General features: G+C 36.3%; 1 protein-coding gene across 2 annotated transcripts in view; it reads left to right on the forward strand.

Annotated features, from left to right (window-relative positions):
* Positions 1-19,306, forward strand: part of ASH1L (ASH1 like histone lysine methyltransferase) — a 204,352-nt gene that overhangs the window by 73,317 nt on the left and 111,729 nt on the right. For both annotated transcript variants that reach the window (XM_030842181.2, XM_060298439.2), the window contains exons 4-5: positions 6,592-6,693; positions 15,686-16,427. In XM_030842181.2, the coding sequence (XP_030698041.1) occupies positions 6,592-6,693; positions 15,686-16,427 (844 nt within the window). The remainder of the gene's footprint in view (positions 1-6,591; positions 6,694-15,685; positions 16,428-19,306) is intronic.

The following is a 19,306-nucleotide window of genomic DNA, read 5'->3' on the forward strand; positions in this document are numbered from 1 at the left end:
AGTACTAATTGTCAAGTGAAACCAATCTCAAACTGATAACTGATTAAGGAAAAAATTTAAAATATTCTTTACTGTTTGCATTGAGTAGATTTATCATAAGTGTTAGTTGGAATAAAACAGGCATGTTTGATAAATTATGTTGATGGAAATTTGAGGAAGATAGATCAGGGGCACAGGCAGAAATGATAGATATGTTGTCCGGAACAAGGCATTTAACCTTTTCTCTCCTTGTTTCATATGTGGGGAAATCAAACTGACTTAATCACTCCAGCAGTTTTGGATTAAATCTCATAAAGCTTTAAAAAGAAAACTGGTCTAGTCATTTTATAAGTAATTGTGCATTTTATCATTTTATAAGTGATAGCTTATTTTTAACTTATATTCTCTTCTATACTGTTATACTAACAGTCTAAAATCAGCTTGGTGCAAATAAAATTGTAATAAAATTATACTCTTAAATGAGGCCAGGTTTTCTGGTTTCACCCAATTCTGATAACTAATTCTATTTATTTAAGTATCTTTGTTAAGTAGACATGTAATAGGACTGGTGAGGAAGAGTTTCTGACCTGGAGTGTCAGATTCTCCATCCCTGCTTTTCAGCATTTTCAATTCATGTCTAGCTGCACGTGCCAGAACCTGCAACCTGATTTCAAAAATGGGTAGAGCAGTCACATGGAGTATTTTGCATTTATAGCTTACAAATTATAGAATAAAAAAAGTTATATATCTATATAAACAGTTATCTTGTCCCCCAAGAAAAAATTAGGGCTAAATCTTCCTTTTGTTTGGGAAAAGTTTATTCACTATAGTAGACGCATAATGGTTGAAGCACAGTATACTGAGTCTTATTTTATTTTTAACTGAAGAATGTAAGCATTGATCAGAATTTTCTGATTTCTGACAATTTCTCTAGGGTGGTGTGTAAGATACACCCGTAAGTGAAGTGTGACCGTGTGGACATGAAATCAGAAAATTTATTGTGGTGGTTAGTACAGTTCTGGGAATTTCCAGAGGAATTCCATTTCAGCGAATTATCTGATTTGGGCGGTATGAGAAATACCCTGATTGGAAGGAGAAAAACACAGGCTTTTTAGCTTCAAAATCACCAGCACAGTCTCTGAATCATTCTTGTACTGCATTTAATTGGTGAGTCAGATGAAATGTATTGCTTTCAGTAAATATATTTCCCACAATTGGAAACAGCTGTTTTTATCGAGGAACCAGTTTTTATCTCAGCATTCAGCTCATTCAGAAGAAGCTTCCAGAGCTCTTATGATCTGTGAACTATAGCAAAGGATTCAGAACTTAGATCTGGAAACAAAAAAACTTGATCAAAGATTTCCACATAGTTGATGTTTTACATTCACATTATTTTACTATGGTATCCATTTTAATTATAACCAGTTTTGATTCAGTCACTTTTTAACAAACATTGCCAGTAGTCTTGACTTATAAATAATAAAAGAAGAGGAATTTCTTAAAATTTTGTAACATGCTTTAGTTTGGGTGGGAAGGAGCAATTTAAATGTTAGAAATTAGTTTTAAATGTGTTATTTTAAAATAAATTTATATCATCTATGAACTGATTAACAGTGTCTTTCCAAGTCTAGCATACTTAATCTGTTTTTCCATAGCTTACCCAAAGATATTTATAGCATTAGAAACATCAGACAATTTGCTCATTCAAACCATTTCCTAGTTCCTTGGGTCTTCAGTGTTGAACTCCCAACAGGGTGTAACCAAAACTCATAACTATTGTTATTAAAGTTTTAATAGTGGATTTAGACTAAAGAAATGCATGTTTTATCCAACCAGTTGTTGGTTTCATTCATTATGTTCTTCTGCTAATTTACATTTGGAAGTTCCTCGTTTTTTAGCCTAGGATACTCAGGGCTTCAGTGAAGTAGTTAGGTTGAATCTTTTCCAGTGTTTTCTTTGTGATGTCTTCCACCTCTCCCCCACACTGTTATCAGTGGGAATTTTCTCTATTTACGCTGATATCTTTGCCCATATGACTGTCCTCACACCCAGGCATCTGTAAATGTACTATTTCTTTTTTATCTTGGATTTGTTTCTGTTCCTCCTCTATAGACATCAATCAACATCTCTTGTGACAAATCAACTTCAGAAGAGCTTTTTGGTTTCCACCCATTTTTGTGTATAATATAAAGATTTCCAGATTCTTATCCCTTTTAAACCTAGTTATGTTCTTTTTTGTTTTCTCAACTTTCTGACGTTCTTATCCATGGTTTCATCTTATGGTTTTGCTCTAAAAGTACCATCTTTCCTCCTCTTTGTCTAATTTGACGCAAATGTTTCCCTAAAACCTGTTTTTCTCTTTAAAAAGCTCATCCAATAAATGGCCAAATAAAAACGCAGAGATCCTACAATCAAAACCACTTCCAAGGGTCCCTCACATTTCCAAGTTTTTTTTTTATTCTTAATTCCCTCTTTATTATCCCAATTAATGGTATTCTCTTTTTTCAGTTTCCCTCCTTAGTAGTAGTCTGCCTTCATTTTTACATGAAGGCCTCAACTGAAGAAAAAGAATTTACTTGTGGTAATCACCTTACATTTATGTTAAAGTCCAGTTTTATTTAGGTACTTCTTTTGTGACTTAATCTTTAAGTTCTGTTTCCTGCATTTATATGTATAGAATTTCTAAACATGTTTCTGAAGCTGTCATCTGTGTGATGAGACATTCAGTAGGATTTCTACCAAATATTGAATGGAGGGATTCCCATTAATATTCTCTGTTTATTCTGAAGTACTTAATTATTCAGCTTTAATACTGTATTGAAATGAGAAATGGGAACTCATTTCAATGGGAACTCTCTGATACTTAGAATTGTATGTGTTCTCTGTGTATGTTCTTTGAGGAAGTATCAGATTTTCTTGAATTGGAATACATACAAACTTCCTGTCTTACGAGGAGTGGAGAGTCTTCACATATCCCTCCAGGCAGATCTAAAATGACCACTGATGCTGCGGCCATACCACCCTGAACACGCCCGATCTCGTCTCATCATAAAATGACCACTGATTACACATGAACAAACATTCATCACATGATGGAGACAGTAACAAAGCAGTAACTCCCTTAAGGAATCAGCCATGATTTAGAAGAACCAAAGAGCCAAACAGTGGAAGCAGAAAACTACTTTTTCCCCTGGTACAGAGCTGAACAGAAAACTAAACACTTTCTGGTTCTGACTCATCATTTGGGCACATCTTATTTTATTGATATAATCCAGAGCATAATCCCAACCCTGGAGAAGCTATGATGAAGAGTCAGTGAATTAGAAGATTCACTTTAGAGTTTTTTCCAACCTTTGTAGTTACCTACCAGCCTTGGAGGTACCTATCTTAATAGTACTTCTTAATTAGAGGTACTTATTTTACTAGTACTTCTTTATGTTTAAGATAAATGCTTGATATTCTAGATTAGTTCCAGTCCCTGTCCTTTTTTAATTTTTGTTTTAATATTGAATGGTTGCCTATGCATGTCAGTGACATGATTAAGTATTTAGGGTCTAAAAATTCTGTGATAAACCTAAGGAGCCAATTTATGTATAATAGTATAACATTTATGAAAACCTTTTGAATTTTTTATCTTAACCTCATTTTGGAACTCACAACAACCATGTTAGTTAAGAGTCCTTTATTAAACCAACATTCGAATATGTTTACTTGTATACATTTGAATATGTTTCATAGCAGAGCCAGGAATCAAACTCAGGATACCTTACTCCATAGTTCATGTACCTAACATTACTACACTCAACTCTGCATTGCATTCTGTTTTAGGTTTTGAAGCATAAATATATTGGTCTCTTTTGAAATGGACATGCTAGTTCTCTGGGCAATATCTTGTTCTTCCCCATCTACCCAGCTGCATAATGGCACTTATAAAACAGTATGTTTCTGGTAGTGTTAGAGATAGTGTTTGCCGATTTCATATGATTTCTGCTATTAGGCCAGTTTTAACATGCTTTTGAACATCTTTAACAGATTATTACCTCTTGCATATGAGTTTATATCATCATTTTCCAGTCTTAAACTTGGTTGCTTTACATCATTAGTTAATGTTTTTTTTTTTTTTCAGGTATCCTCATCCTCTTACTGTTCCTATAAGCAATGTTTTTAAGTGAAATAAAGGTCTAGATCTGCTGATTATCAAACCCTAGAGGTCTGTATCTTAGGGATACAACTTTATTCCCCCTTAAATATGGAAAATTGTTAAGAACAACTCTGCTCTGTATGAACAGGGAATTCAAACGGACTTTTTGAAATGAAAAAAGAGAACCCTCCTGAATGAAGTTTTATTCCAGTTTCCTATTACATCCTAAGAATAGGCTGCTGGCCTCCATTACTTTCAGGAAATGAAAAATGGCTCAGAAGCTAAGTGAGCTAAGCCATCTCTCTCTCAATTGTTTCAGTTTCTCAGGAATTGCTGTACAAAGCTGCCAATAACGATCTCCGGGGATCTGACCCCCATTCCACCTCCCACTGCCTCCTCTGCAGCTCCAGATGCCACCAAAAGAAGGAGCTTTGAAGAAAGTGCCTGTACCCTCTTTTACCCTGAGGTGGGTGAGGCCAGGCAGGGTGATTCTCAGGATATCCTGATGATCAAAGGTATAGTTGAAGCCTTCATCAAGACTTTCTTGAAGATGAGCAAGAAATTTGGGAAACGTTGCCAAATAGCCTAGAAACTGAAGACGGAGCTCAAGAATGGATGGCACAAATGCCACCTGAAGTGTAATACATGATAACATACAAGACCCTAAATAAGCTCCTTGAGGGCAGAAACTATTATACTGTTTTTGTCTCTCCCTCCCCCCACCTCCACATTGTCTAGCATAGTGCCAAACATATAAACTGTAGTCAATAAATGTTAGTTTATGGCTGAGAGAGAAGACTTTATAAAGTGCTCTCCAACCCCTTCTTTCCCTAGTTCTTAATCTAAGATTGTTTGTCCATTAGTCAGGAGAGTAATGGTAAAGGGAGTTCAGTGATGTCTCAAGCTTCTTGGCCACTGTTGTCTTCTGTCTTGGCTGTGTGTCTGAGTAGGCAATATTTATCTGTTCAGTATATGAATTTTTCAGTATTAATACTTAAAGTTATATCTTCACTGATGCCTGGGCTTTTACTTCTTAGCTATTTTATTGTGGTATTTAGCTCTTTAATGGAAATCTTATCTGAACCACACTCTAGGGGGATTTATTTTACTGTTGGTTTTTAAAATCCCTTTTGTATCTGTTTTTAAGATTCAACAATAAACAGTCTTGCTTCTTAATTATATCTTACTGTAGTCATCACTGTGTTTCCAAAGCAGGAGGTACTATCACATCAATTTCCCCAAAATCTAATTTGTTACTCTTGAATGGCAACACATAGTCTTATATCTCACCTAATCAGCGCTAAAAGAGCCTGCTAAAAGAGTATTTACAGTGATGTGATTTAAGATACTGCGTGATTAAAAGAAAGCTCATGGTTTACTATTAAGGGAAATATTAGAAACTTAGCTCCATTGAGTTCTTCTGTCCCCAAGTTGTCCTATAGTCAGTCCGTTCATTAAGGAGTTAACTCTCATTTAGAGGCAGAACTTTAAAAAATCTCATCTTCAAGTATTTGATTTATGGTACCTTTTGGGCCTCCAGTTTATATGTAAGGCTTTTTATTTGTAATGTTTTTCAAGTTAAGAGTGAACATTTCAGAGTGCTACTAGTTTTTTGACAAACCAGTTGACATTCATTATGTATTCTCAACAGCTGGCTTTTTAGGGTATAAGGAGTCTAATATCAGAGCCAAGTATATTTTATTCAGGAAATAGTCTTTCCTGAACGACATACTTTTCCCTTGAATAAGAGTTGTGTTAAATTATGCTGCATTTATTTGGGGTTTTGGTAAGAGTATGAGACTTTTTTTTTTTTTTAAAGGAAATGGAGTTTCTTTGTCTTCATGAACTTCTATGTATACAACCAAGGAACTTTAAGTAAGCGTTAAAGGAGGCTTATTCTATTCCATGTATAATATAAAGTAATAACAAATTCTTTCAGAGTGTTCTCTGGATTATATGGAATGTATGGATTTAAGGTTCACCTCTTTTAATTTTCATCTTTGATTCTATTAAATAAAATGCGCAGGTCGGACCTGCTTTTCTCAAATCAGTTGTTCCTAATTAATTGCATTGTAGGTTTTGTCAGTTTATATGATGAATTTGAGTCAATAATCAAGAGCAGGTTTATTATATTATTTCTAGTAATTTTTATCAATAAATATCTTAATATGTTTCATAGTATAATACATAAAAACTAAATCATATATTTTTTTCATTTTTCCACTAAAACTAGTTTTTCCTCTATTAATGTAACAGGAGAAATTATGTATGAGACCTGTGGAATTCTGTCCGCAACATCTAGTGTCATTTGTCCTTCGCTTAATGTCCTCTTATTGTCAGCTTGAAAGTCATATTATTACAGAGAATGGCAGTGGCAACAGCTAAAATATTACAGTTCTAACACAGAATGGTTTAACTTTATTTTTAGACTTGGATTTTCCTATGATTTCTGTCTTTTCCTGTCTCTCCAGGTTCCCAGCCAACTTCAGATAAGTCTTCCCAGCGACCGTCAGAGAGCACAAACTGTAGCCCTACACGAAAGAGGTCTTCATCTGAGAGTACTTCTTCGACAGGCAAGTGCTATTTGTTTTAACAGACTTTGAAGATAATTTCCCAACTGTTACTTGTGAACAGACTTAAAATAGATTTTTTTTCTTTGGCCGTGCCGGATGGCTTGTGAGATCTCAGTTCCCCGACTAGGGATTAAACCTGGGCCACGGCAGTGAAAACGCCAAATCCTAACCTCTAGACCACCAGGGAACTCCCTTATAATAGCTTTACATTGTAGATTACAATTTATTAGCTTGCAGTATAATATTTAGAAAAAACAAACAAAAGTGGTCCTGAGATGTGAGAATAATAATGTATATTGAAACAATAAAAGTGTTCACCTTTTACCCCTTTCATGTCCAGTTAAGCATACTCCATGAGGTATACTGATTTTGTTTTTTCTTCCAGTTTTATTGAGATATAATTGACATAAAGCACTGTATAAGGTGTACAGCATAATGATTTGACTTACTTATATCATGAAATGATTACCACAATAAGTTTACTGAACATCCATCATCTCATATAGATATAAAGTAAAAGAAAAAAACACATTTTTTTCCTTGTGATGAGAACTCTTAGGATTTACTCTCTTAGCAACTTTAATATATAATATACAGCAGTGTTAATTTTACTTATCATGTTGTACTTACATCCCTAGTAACGTAATTTATCCTGTAACTGAAGGTTTGTAGAGGTATAGTGATTTTAATATAGTTCAGAAGGGATAATTCAAAATGAATAGGTAGAAGGGTAGGCGCACACAAAAATACAGATTTTGAAAGTTGAATTGAGGTAATGGGGCGTGTAGTGTAATAGGGGAGTGTAGATTAGAGCTACTTAATAAAGACTTAGATATATATAAAATTATTTAGTAAAGTAATAGTTTCCAGTAGCATTTACAAATCTTTGAGATATGTAAAACAATCTGAGGTTGTAAGAAGAACCTCTATTAATATTTATTTCTAATCAACTTTTTAAATGTTTACATATTTTAAATATATATAACTTCTTCATACAGTATAACATATCTGTACACTTTATACTTAGATTTAGGTTGTACTCTCAGTTTTCTTTTTACTGATAGTATGTGTGTTTACCAAAATAATAATAATAATAATAATGATATATATCTTCTGCCTTTACCAGGGATTGGAGAGTAGGAAATCATTTTTAATTTATCAGTATTATCAGGAGAAATGGGGAGTGGTAGTTTCATTCCCAGTAGTGGGAGTAATATATGTAAAGGGGAGAATAGAGAGTTCAAGAAATTAAATAAAAGAGCCAGTGTGGTTGGAGTAAAGGCAGTGACTGAATATGAGGCTGGAAGGGCAGGTAGGGACCAGTCATGTAGAGCCTTATTGATAACACTTAGAAGCCTTTGAAAGTTTTAGCAAGGAAGTCACATATCATTCCTTAGCTTTCTGTCCATGTGGTTTTAATTAGGAGATCACTTATTACTTATGGTCAGAAAATTTAATTTCTTCATCAGTACTCAAGGGCTCACTGTCAAATTGTATCAATATGGTAAATTTGTTTAATTTTTATTTGATGATTATCTTCACCATATTTGAAGCTTTTTATTAGTACCATTGTGCCAAAGGTACAGTGGAATTCAAACAGCAATGGTAGTTTTGTGTCTCATAGTACTTTGTCTTTACACTGACTAATGCAATGACTGACTAATTTTGATGGTGTCAGCCTAGACCAGGGTTCAGCAAACCATAGCCTGTGGACTAAATGTTGTCCAAGGCCTCTTTTTTGTGCAGCCTTCAAGCTAAGAATTGATTTTACATTTTTAAAGGGCTGGTTTTTGTTTCTGTTTTTTTAAAGGAAAAGAAAAAATTATACGCGAGAAATTGTGTGTGTCCTCAAAAGCCTAAAGTATTTACTATCTCTCTTCTTATAGAAGAAGTTTGCCAACCCCCGAAAAAAATGAATGAGATTTCAATAAGAGACATATCTGTGAAGAAAATCACCAAAATGTTTTACTTTAGTAAACTATTTATTTAGGGTAACTGTATATACAGAGCACTGGGGATACAAATATGAATAAGATAAGTTCCTGTCCTCAAGGATTTGAATATATTCACCACTTAAAAAGTATGTTAAATTCTATAACAGGCCAGTATACAAAATGTTATGACACACAGAGGAACTCAAGCACTAACCACTGACATACTGAAAATGTGACATATATACTACTATAATTTGAGTAGACAGGTGGGACAAGGACATGAAGTTGTAAAAGTAATAATGGACTATATCAGATATGGTGTACTTTTTTATTTGAGGGAATTGAAACTTTATTGTAGATGCAGTTGGGAGCTATTGAAGGATTTTGAACAGGGAAGATGAAAATTATTTCATATATTGTATCATTGAGAATAGGCTAGATTTTGCAGTGCTAAAAAAAATCCCAAAATTTCAGTGACTGAAAACAACAAAGGCTTTATTTTTTATTCATGCTGTATGACCATGACAGGTCTGCTCCATATTGTCTTCCCTCTAGTAACCTGTCTGATGGAGCAGCCTCTATCTATCTGGAATGTTGCTTGTCTTATGAAACAGAGTAAAAGGCCACAGCGAAGCACTAACCAGCTCTTAAAATTTCTGCCCAGAAGTAACATATGTTACTTCTCACATTTCAGTGCCAAAGCGAGTCACATGGTTAAGTCTTATGTCAAGGAAGTATGGGAAGTATAATCCTATCAAGGGAGGAACAGCAAATATTTATGAATGATAATATAGTCTGCCACATAGGCATTTTAGAAAAATGTAAAACATTACAATATGGAGAATGGACTGTGGCACGAGAAATGTGTGAAGACAGTAGATAATGGCTTCAGGTTTGGATATATTAAATTTGAGCTGTCTTTGGGCTATTGAGGTAGAGATGTTAAATAGCCATTTGGACGGTGTGGTTTATAGTTTATGACACCTATGGTAGAGATACACATCTAGCAGTATGTAGATAAACTTGAATTTGGCAGTGAATGAGGCCCAGGGAGAAAGTGTAATTTGAAAAGATGACAGCGTTGGAGATTTAAGATACATTAGATTTGAGAGGGAAGTGGATGAAAAGATGTCAGTGAATGACACAAAATTTTTAAACAGTTTTTTTGTTTGTTTGTTCATTTTTTTGCGGTACGCAGGCCTCTCACTGTTGTGGCCTCTCCCGTTGCGGAGCACAGGCTCCGGACGCGCAGGCTCAGCGGCCATGGCTCACGGGCCCAGCCGCTCCACGGCACGTGGGATCTTCCCGGACCGGGGCACGAACCCATGTCCCCTGCACCAGCAGGCGGACTCTCAGCCACTGCGCCACCAGGGAAGCCCTTAAATAGTTTTTTAATAAAAAAGGTAAAGAGTACATGTCATAGAAATCTCTTAATGTCAGACGTAATAAAGAGGTCAAGAAAGATTTGGACAGAAAGTGTGAAATGATTGGGGAAAAGTGGTTTTTGGTTTTTTTGGCTGCGTTCAGTCTTGTTGCTGCACACGGGCTTTCTCTAGTTGTGGCAAGCAGGGGCTATTCTTTGTTGTGGAGCATGGGCTTCTCATTGCGGTGGCTTCTATTCTTGCGGAGCACGGGCTCCAGGCATGCGAGCTTCAGTAGTTGTGGCTTGCGGGCTCTAGAGCGCAGGCTTAGTAGTTGTGGCTCACAGGCTTAGTTGCTCCACAGCAGGTGGGATCTTCTCGGACCAGGGCTCAAACCCGTGTCCCCTGCATTGGCAGGCAGATTCTTAACCACTGCGCCACCAGGGAAGTCCTGGGGAAAAGATTTTTTAAAACAGTTTGCAGGTAGAGGTAAAGTTAGAGCAGTTTGGAGGCTTGAGATGAGGAAAGGGGACTGTTAGAATTTAGGTAGTATTGGAATAGATTAGACCTCTTTATTTCCAGTAGTGTGGTAGATTAGATGTGCAGAGCAAACAAACTTCTTGGTACCAAGAACTAAAAATACTAGATAAAATGTGGAAAACATTTCTTAAAATATTTGCTGAACTTTGAAATGCATAAATAGAAAACCAGAAACTTTCAGAAAGCTTGATTCAACACACATAAAGAGCATTAGAGCTACTTAACATCTGCTTGAGTCCTGGTGGTATAGAGCCTGGTTATTGGAACACATTCAGGTATAAGAGACAAAGGACAAAGCCTAGAACTCCAGCAGACAGAAGTTCACATCAGATTTCCCTGCATAGATGTGTAACTCCTTAATGGTGACACCAGTGTAAGAGCAAATAGAAACAAATCTATCACAGAAGCTAGATCCTTGTTTCAGTTTTAGCTTTGGGTGGAGCAGAAAAACGAGTTTCTGAACACAAGCTCATACTCACCTTCTGTCTCTCATGCAGATTTATATTGCCTGTGAGACAAAGAAAAAAATTAATTAAAATTTGTTGTAGGTTGGTCGTGCCCCCAGTTGCCTTGCAGAGCCAAAGGCAAGCTTAATTTCCGTTCAGTATAAAGCTAAGTTTTTCTTGATCAATGTATCCTCCATCTTGGTTGACCTAGCATTCTCATTTACTCCAGCAGCCCAGGAATGGCAGCCTTTATTTTGCAATTGAAAGGCAAATAAATCAACCAGAAACTATGTATATTCAATTTCTCCAACTTAACATGTTAAAAAAAGGATGACAGCAAAATCTGAGCATTTAACAGTGTATCATTACAGTGTCCAGCATCCAATCAAAAATTAATAGACATGCCAAGAAGCAAGAAAGTATGACTTAGTGGAGTAAAAATCAGTCGGTGGGAACTGCCACAGAAATAACATGTGATGGAATTAACAGACAAGTACATTAAAACAGCTATCTTTGAGAATTTAAAGGAAAATATGAATATAGCGAATAGTAAAAATGGAAGATATTTTTAAAATCTAATGTTAACTTCTTTAGGTGATAAATATCTGAAATGAAAATTTCACTGAATGGGATAACAGCAGATTAGACACTACAGAAGAAAAGATCTTTGAACTTGCAGAAATACTAATAAAATCTATGTAAAATGAAATGTAGAAGTGGGGGGAAAAAAGTGATATAAAATGAATAGAATTTCAGTGACCCTGTGGTACAGTATCAGCAGGGCCAACATACATAGGATCTGAGTCTTACAAGGAGGAATAAAAAATATTTGAAGAAATAATCCTCAGAACTTTTTCACACTTAATGAAAGTTATCAGCCCATAGATCCATGAAGTCCCACAAATCCCAAGCAGGATACACAAACATACAGAAATCAAGGGACATCATTATCAAATTTCTTAAAACTGGTGGTTAAGAGAAAATCTTAAAATTAACCAGCAAAAGCAAAGAGACAAGAAAACACATAGTATACAGAGGAACACTGGAACGAATCACAGCAGATGGATTGTCAGAGATGTTGTAAGACAGAAGACAATAAAAGTAATGTCTTTAAAATGCTGGAAGGGGAAAAAAAACCTATCAATTTAATATTCTATAACCAGTGAAATACCCTTCAGAAATGAAGGCAAAATAAACATTATCAGAAAAACAAGCTTAAAGAATTGGTTGCCAGCAGGTTTACGGTAGTAGAAATGTTCTTCAAACAGAAAAATCATAGTAGATGGAAACATGGCTCTACCAAAGGAATGAAGAGTTCCAGAAATTTTCAGTAAATAAATATAAAACACCCTTTTCTTATATTCTTTTGAAGTTCATGTGGAATTATATCAAGGTAGCATCATATTCTGGACCATAAAACATCTTAATAAACTTTAAAAGTTTGAAACCATACAGAATATATTTTAAGAACACAATGGAATTGAATTAGAATTCAGTAACACAGGATATCTTGACATTCCCCAAATAAGTGAAAAGTTAACAACACACTTCTAAATAGCCCATAAGTCAAAGAGGAAATCACAGACAAAATTAGAAAATCTTTTAAATTAAATAAAAATGAAAACACATACATTTTATGGAGTATAGCTAAGTCTGTTTTTAGCTTTACAAAGTTACGTTATTAAACAAAAAAGGTCTAAGCCCAAACTCTCACCTTTAGGAAGCTAAAGACATTAGAACAAATTAAACCCAAATTAGATGGAAGAAAAATGATAAATATAAGAGCAAAAATAAACAGAAAACATTAATCAATGAAAGCTTATACTGGTTTATCAAAAAAAATTTTTTTTAAAGGAGAACTGTAGCTGAAAGGATTAAGAAAAAAGAAATTGAATTAGCAGTATCAGGAATGAAAGAGAGAATATCAGTGCAATTGCTACATACCATAACAGGACAATAAGGGAGCATAACGAACAGTTTTATGCCAATAAATTTGATAAAAAAAGAGCACATTCTTTGAAAAACACCAGCTACTAAAACTCAAGAATACATAGCCTAAAGAGCCCTACATCTATTTAAGAAATTCAACTTGCAGTTTAAAACCATTCTACAATGTAAACTCAAAGCCCAAATAGCTTCAATCATGACTATTTAAGGAAAAAATAATAGTAAGTATATAAAAACTATTCCAGAAAGTAGGAGCATTTTCCCAGTGCATTTTATGAAGGCCAGCATTACCCTGATTCTGAAACCAAGCAACACATTACCAGAAAACTACACACTATTAAGCATGAATGCAAACGGTACAAAATATTATCAGATTGAATCCAGTATGTTGAATGTATAGCATACCAGGACCACGTGGGTTTATTTCAGGAATGCAAGGTTGGATTAACATTAGAAAATCAATTAGTGTATTTTACGAAATTAACAGAAAATCATAATCATCTAGGTAAAGAGAAAACATTTGCCAAAATCTAACATCCATTTTTAATTATTTTAAAAACCTGATTTTTAGAAATAAAAGGCATACAGATAGGAAGAAGAAAAAATATATCTGTTTACAGGTGATATGATCTATAGAAAAATTCCTAAGAAATCTGTCAAAAAAACCACTGAACCGGGCTTCCCTGGTGAGAATTTCACTTATATTCCTTTGCACTTAAAACATTGTCAGAAAAAGCACTGGACTAGAAATATATGTATTTAAAGTTTAGTTCTTTATTCAATATTTAGCTGTTGAGTCTCTTAACTGGACCTTCATTTTTAAAGAAATAAGCTCTATTCTTTCTGCTCCTCGTCTCAGAGAGTGAGAATTGTTTTTTTGACCCACCACGTTTTATTAGGGAAACATGGGCCAACTTTGAATTTATTGTGGGTACTGTAATGTACCCTATTCAGGAAACTATCAGCTTGCCTGTGAAAGACAAATGCATATGGTATTGGGCTGGCCAAAAGGTTCGTTCGGTTTTTTCTGCAAGATGGCTCTAGTAGCACTTAGTTGTTTTTAACTTCATTCAAAACAATTTTGTTAGATTGTATGTGACAGTTGTCATATCAGCGTACATTTAAAAAAAGACTTATCAGGACTTCCCTTATGGCGCAGTAGTTAAGAAACCGCCTGCCAATGCAGGGGACATGGGTTCTATCCCTGATCCGGGAAGATCCCACATGCCACGGAGCTACTGAACCCATGTGCCACAACTACTGAGCCTGTGCTCTAGAGCCTGCGAGCCACAACTACTGAGCCTGTGTACCACAACTACTGAAGCCTGTGTGCCTAAAGCCCGTGCTCTGCAGCAAGAGAAGCCACCGTGATAAGAAACCCACGCACCTCAACAAAGAGTAGCCCCCTCTCGCCGCAATTAGAGAAAGACTGCGTGTAGTAACGAAGACCCAACGCAGCCAAAAATAAATAAATAAATTCTTAAAAAAATAAAAAAAGACTTACCAAAATTGGTGAATTTTTGTGTAGCCATTTTAATATTGAAGATGGAAGGAAAAAAGCAACATTTTCGGCATATTATGCTTTATTATTTCAAGAAAGGTAAAAACGCAACTGAAATGCAAAAAAAGATTTGTGCAGTGGTTGGAGAAGGTGCTGTGAGTGATCGAACGTGTCAGAAATGGTTTGTGAAGTTTCGTGCTGGAGATTTCTCACTGGATGATGCTCCATGGTCAGGTAGACCATTTGAAGTTGATAGCGATCAAATCAAGACATTAATTGAGAACAGTCAACATTATACCATGTGGGAGATAGCCGCCATACTCAAAATATCTAAATCAAGTGTTGAAAATCATTCGCATCAGCTTGGTTATGTGAATTGCTGCGATGTTTGGATTCCACATAAGTTAAGCGAAAAAAACCCTTCTTGACCGTATTTCCACATGCGAATCTCTACTGAACATAACGAAAATGTTCCATTTTCAAAACACATCGTGACGGGCGATGAAAAGTGGATACTGAACAATAATGTGGAATGGAAGAGATCATGGGGCAAGCGAAATAAACCACCACCAACCACATCTAAGGCCGGTCTTCATCCAAAGATGGTGATGTTATATATATGGTGGGATTGGAAGGGAGTCCTCTATTATGAACTCCTTCTGGAAAACAAAACGAGTAATTCCAACAAATGCTTCTCCCAGTTAGACCAACTGAAAGCAGCAATTGATGATCCAGAATTAGTCAGCAGAAAACGCATAATCTTCCATCAGGATAGCACAAGACCACATGTTTCTTTGATGACCAGGCAAAAACTCTTACAGCTTGTCTGGGAAGTTCTGATTCATCCTCCGTATTCACCAGACATTGCACCTTCAGATTTTCATTTATTTAGGCCTTTACAAAATTCTCTTAATGGAAAAAATTTCTATTCCCTGGAAGACTGTAAAAGGCACCTGGAACAGTTCTTTGCTCAAAAAGATAAAAAGTTTTGGGAAGATGGAATTATGAAGTTGCCTGAAAAATGGCAGAAGGTAGTGGAACAAAAGAGTGAATACATTGTTCAATAAAGTTCTTGGTGAAAATGAAAAATGTGTCTTTTATTTTTACTTAAAAACCGAAGGCACTTTTTTGGCCAACCCAATATGATATTTAATCTTGCTATGAAAAGTAGAGTGGTATTCCTTGTCTTTTATTCTTTGTAAAGTTATTTAAATAACCAGTTGTGTTCAGTTTTTATCATGTGTGATTTGTTGTCTTATTTAGTGAACGGAGTTCCGTCTCGAAGTCCAAGATTGGTTTCATCTGGGGATGACTCTGTGGATAGTCTGCTGCAGCGGTTGGTACAACATGAGGACCAAGAGCCCCTGGAGAAAAATATTGATGCTGTGATCGCATCTGCCTCTGTGCCACCTTCCTCCAGTCCAGTCCATAGCCACAGCAAGGAGCGAACCCTGGGAAAACCAGACAGCCTTCTAGTGCCTGCAGTCCCCAGTGACTCTTGCAGTAGTAGCATCTCACTCCTTTCTGAAAAGTTGCCCAGCAGCCATTCCCCCCATCATATCAAGAGAAGTGTAGTAGAAGCTATGCAGCGCCAAGCTCGGAAAATGTGCAATTATGACAAAATCTTGGCCACCAAGAAAAACCTAGACCACGTCAATAAAATTTTAAAAGCCAAAAAACTTCAAAGACAGGCCAGGACAGGGAATAACTTTGTGAAACGCAGGCCAGGTCGACCTCGGAAATGTCCCCTCCAGGCTGTGGTATCAATGCAAGCATTCCAAGCTGCCCAATTTGTCAGCCCAGAATTAAATGAAGGTGAAGAAGGAACAGCACTGCACCTTGGCCCTGATACAGTTACAGATGTCATTGAAGCTGTCGTTCAGAGTGTAAACCTGAACTCAGAACATAAAAAGGGATTGAAGAGGAAAAGTTGGCTGTTGGAAGAACAGACCAAGAAAAAGCAGAAGCCATTCCCAGAAGAAGAAGAACAAGAAAATACTAAAAGGTAATTTCTTGTTTAACATTCTGAGTAGAGAAAACTAGCTTATGCACAAATGTAACATATCTGTGCAGCTGAATTGTACATTTAATCTAACAACCTTTTACTATATAAGACCTGTTCTTTTTTGTTATAAGTGTTTGTTCTTATGGCTGTCCAAAATTGTAAATAATTAAGAAGCAAGGGGGAATGTAACAATCTAACACAAGGCCCTTACTATACAGATGAGGAAATCAAGACCCAGAGAGATTGTGTGTGTTTTATCCAGTGTATAAATATGAGTGGAATTATTTTTACTATCACACTATTTTATCTCCTTGGTGCTCTAAAACTTTTCATCCCTATCGTCAAATACATTTTTTAAGTCTTTCTGTGTGTTAGATTTTTTTCTTAATTAATTAAATAATTAATTTATGGCTGCATTGGGTCTTTGTTGCTGCGCGTGGGCTTTCTTTAGTTGCAGCGAGAGGGAGCTACTCTTTGTTGCAGTGCGCGGCTTCTCATTGTGGTGGCTTCTCATTGCAGAGCACGGGCACTAGGCGCTTGGGCTTCTGTAGTTGTGGCTCGCGGGCTCTAGAGCGCAGACTCAGTAATTATGGTGCACGGGCTTAGTTGCTCCGCGGCATGTGGGATCTTCCCGGACCAGGGCTCTAACCCATGTCCCCTGCATTGGCAGGCAGATGCTTAATTAGTGCACTACCGGGGAAGCCCCTAGATTGTTTTTTAATAGTTTCTTTTTTATATTTTTACTTCTCCCCAAAAGGTGTAGGGCAGAAGTCAAAAATCACCCCCCACCCCCACCCCCGAGAAGACCATTTAATCCTTTTGTTATATATCCAACCAAATTCTTTCCCTGAAGGAATATTTGATTTTTATTTTACTTATTTATTTATTTTTTGGCCTCTCCATGTGGCATATGGGTTCCCTGACCAGGGATGGAACCCGTGTTCCCTGCCATGGAAGCGCGCAGTCTTAACCACTGGACGACCTCTGTTTACAGAAGTTTTTCGTAGCTCTCTATGCATACATCTATGAAAAAATACTTTTTTTATAGAGAATATATGGGATTTAAATTTCGTTCCTGAGACTACACACTCATAAATAAATCAGTGAAACTAGAAGTTTACTGATTCATGAGTTAAAGTCTCTTCACATGATCTCATTTCTTCTCAAATCCTATTTTCATGGATAAGACTGTTAATATATTGTGTATCCTTTGATACTTTTCTTATGCATTTATAAATACATGCATATGCAAAGCTGTTATTTTATATAAGTGGTAACATACATTTTATACTTAATTTTGTAACAACTTTTCTCTTTATAATCTTGGCGATCTTGTCATTTAGTACATATAGAATTACCTTATTGCATGTTAAGAATATATCATAATTTAATTATTCTCTTTCAAAGGGTTACATATTACTTTTTTACATATAGGTCTTAAATCAGCTGAAATTTACTCTTGTATAAGGTATGAGTTAGTGCTATGTTTATTGCCAGTTATTTATCAAGGTTGCAGATTTGTAAGCATTTTTGTTTTATATGTAGTGTCTATAATTTATATTCCCATTGGATTTTTGTGAAGGTTTTTTTCTTTGAAAGGGGAAAAAATTTAATTAAGAGATTTAAATTTTTTGTTTTTTTGGATTTTTTTGTGGTACGCGGGCCTCACACCGTTGTGGCCTCTCCCGTTGCGGAGCACAGGCTCTGGATGTGCAGGCTCAGCGGCCATGGCTCATGGGCCCAGCTGCTCCGCGGCATGTGGGATCTTCCTGGACCAGGACACGAACCTGTGTCCCCTGCATCGGCAGGCAGACTCTCAGCCACTGCGCCACCAGGGAAGCACAGTTTTTTGTATTTTTACATGGCGGTCTTAGCACTATTAATTGATCATCATTTCCCTACTTGTTTGAAATGATACCTTTATCATATAAATTCTTAAATATCTTTGGGTCTTAGGGTCTTCTTTTATATTTTTATATTCTCTTCCCATCAGTCTGTTTTGTTATCAATCTGTTATTTCTGTTTTCATTACTGAGGCTTTTAAAATATCTACAAACAGAATGACTTTTGCCTTCGCTATAGTAAGAAAATGACGATTTGAGACATCTTAACCAATCACTTTAGGAAGGGTCATGTTAAAAACGCGCCTCAGAGAAAAGGCTTTATTTCAGATAAGCCCTTCTGTTCCAGCAAGTTCTAGTAGCATTAGTCAGCAACATTAAACACTTATTTTCCACAAAATTATATTCTGGAATTTGAGGAGATTATAAAGAGAAAGATACAGTTTCCACCCTCAAGAGATTGTGTAGGTAAGGACATGGCACAGTGAGTTCCCAGAGATAGCAACAGTTTTTCACCTTTCTCGAACTGGAACCTACTGTAGCACTTGTTATATAGCAGGAGTTTGTTCATTTGTTTCTTTATTTTATTTTTTAAATATATTTATTTATTTTTGGCTGCGTTGGGTCTTCGGTGCTGCACACCGTCTTTCTCTACTTGCAGCAAGCAGGGGCTACTCTTCGTTGCAGTGTACGGGCTTCTCACTGCAGTGGCTTCTCTTGTTGCGGAGCATGAGCTCCAGGCGTGCAGGCTTCACTAGTTGTGTCACGTGGGCTCAGTAGTTGTGGCTCTCAGGCTCTAGAGCACAGCGCAGTATTTGTGGCACACGGGCTTAGTTGCTCCGCAGCATGTGGGATCTTCCTGGACCAGGGCTCGAACCCATGTCACCTGCATTGCCAGGCAGATTCTTAACCACTGCACCACCAGGGAAGTCCCTCTTAATTTATTTCTAAATTATTTATTGCAAAATTATTTCATGTGCTGAGGGTAAATACAGTTGTAAGCAAATATAGAAATATTCCCTGTCCTCATGGTTCTTA

Source organism: Globicephala melas, chromosome 1 (genome assembly GCF_963455315.2).
Source record: "Globicephala melas chromosome 1, mGloMel1.2, whole genome shotgun sequence".
Lineage (NCBI taxonomy): Eukaryota > Metazoa > Chordata > Mammalia > Artiodactyla > Delphinidae > Globicephala > Globicephala melas.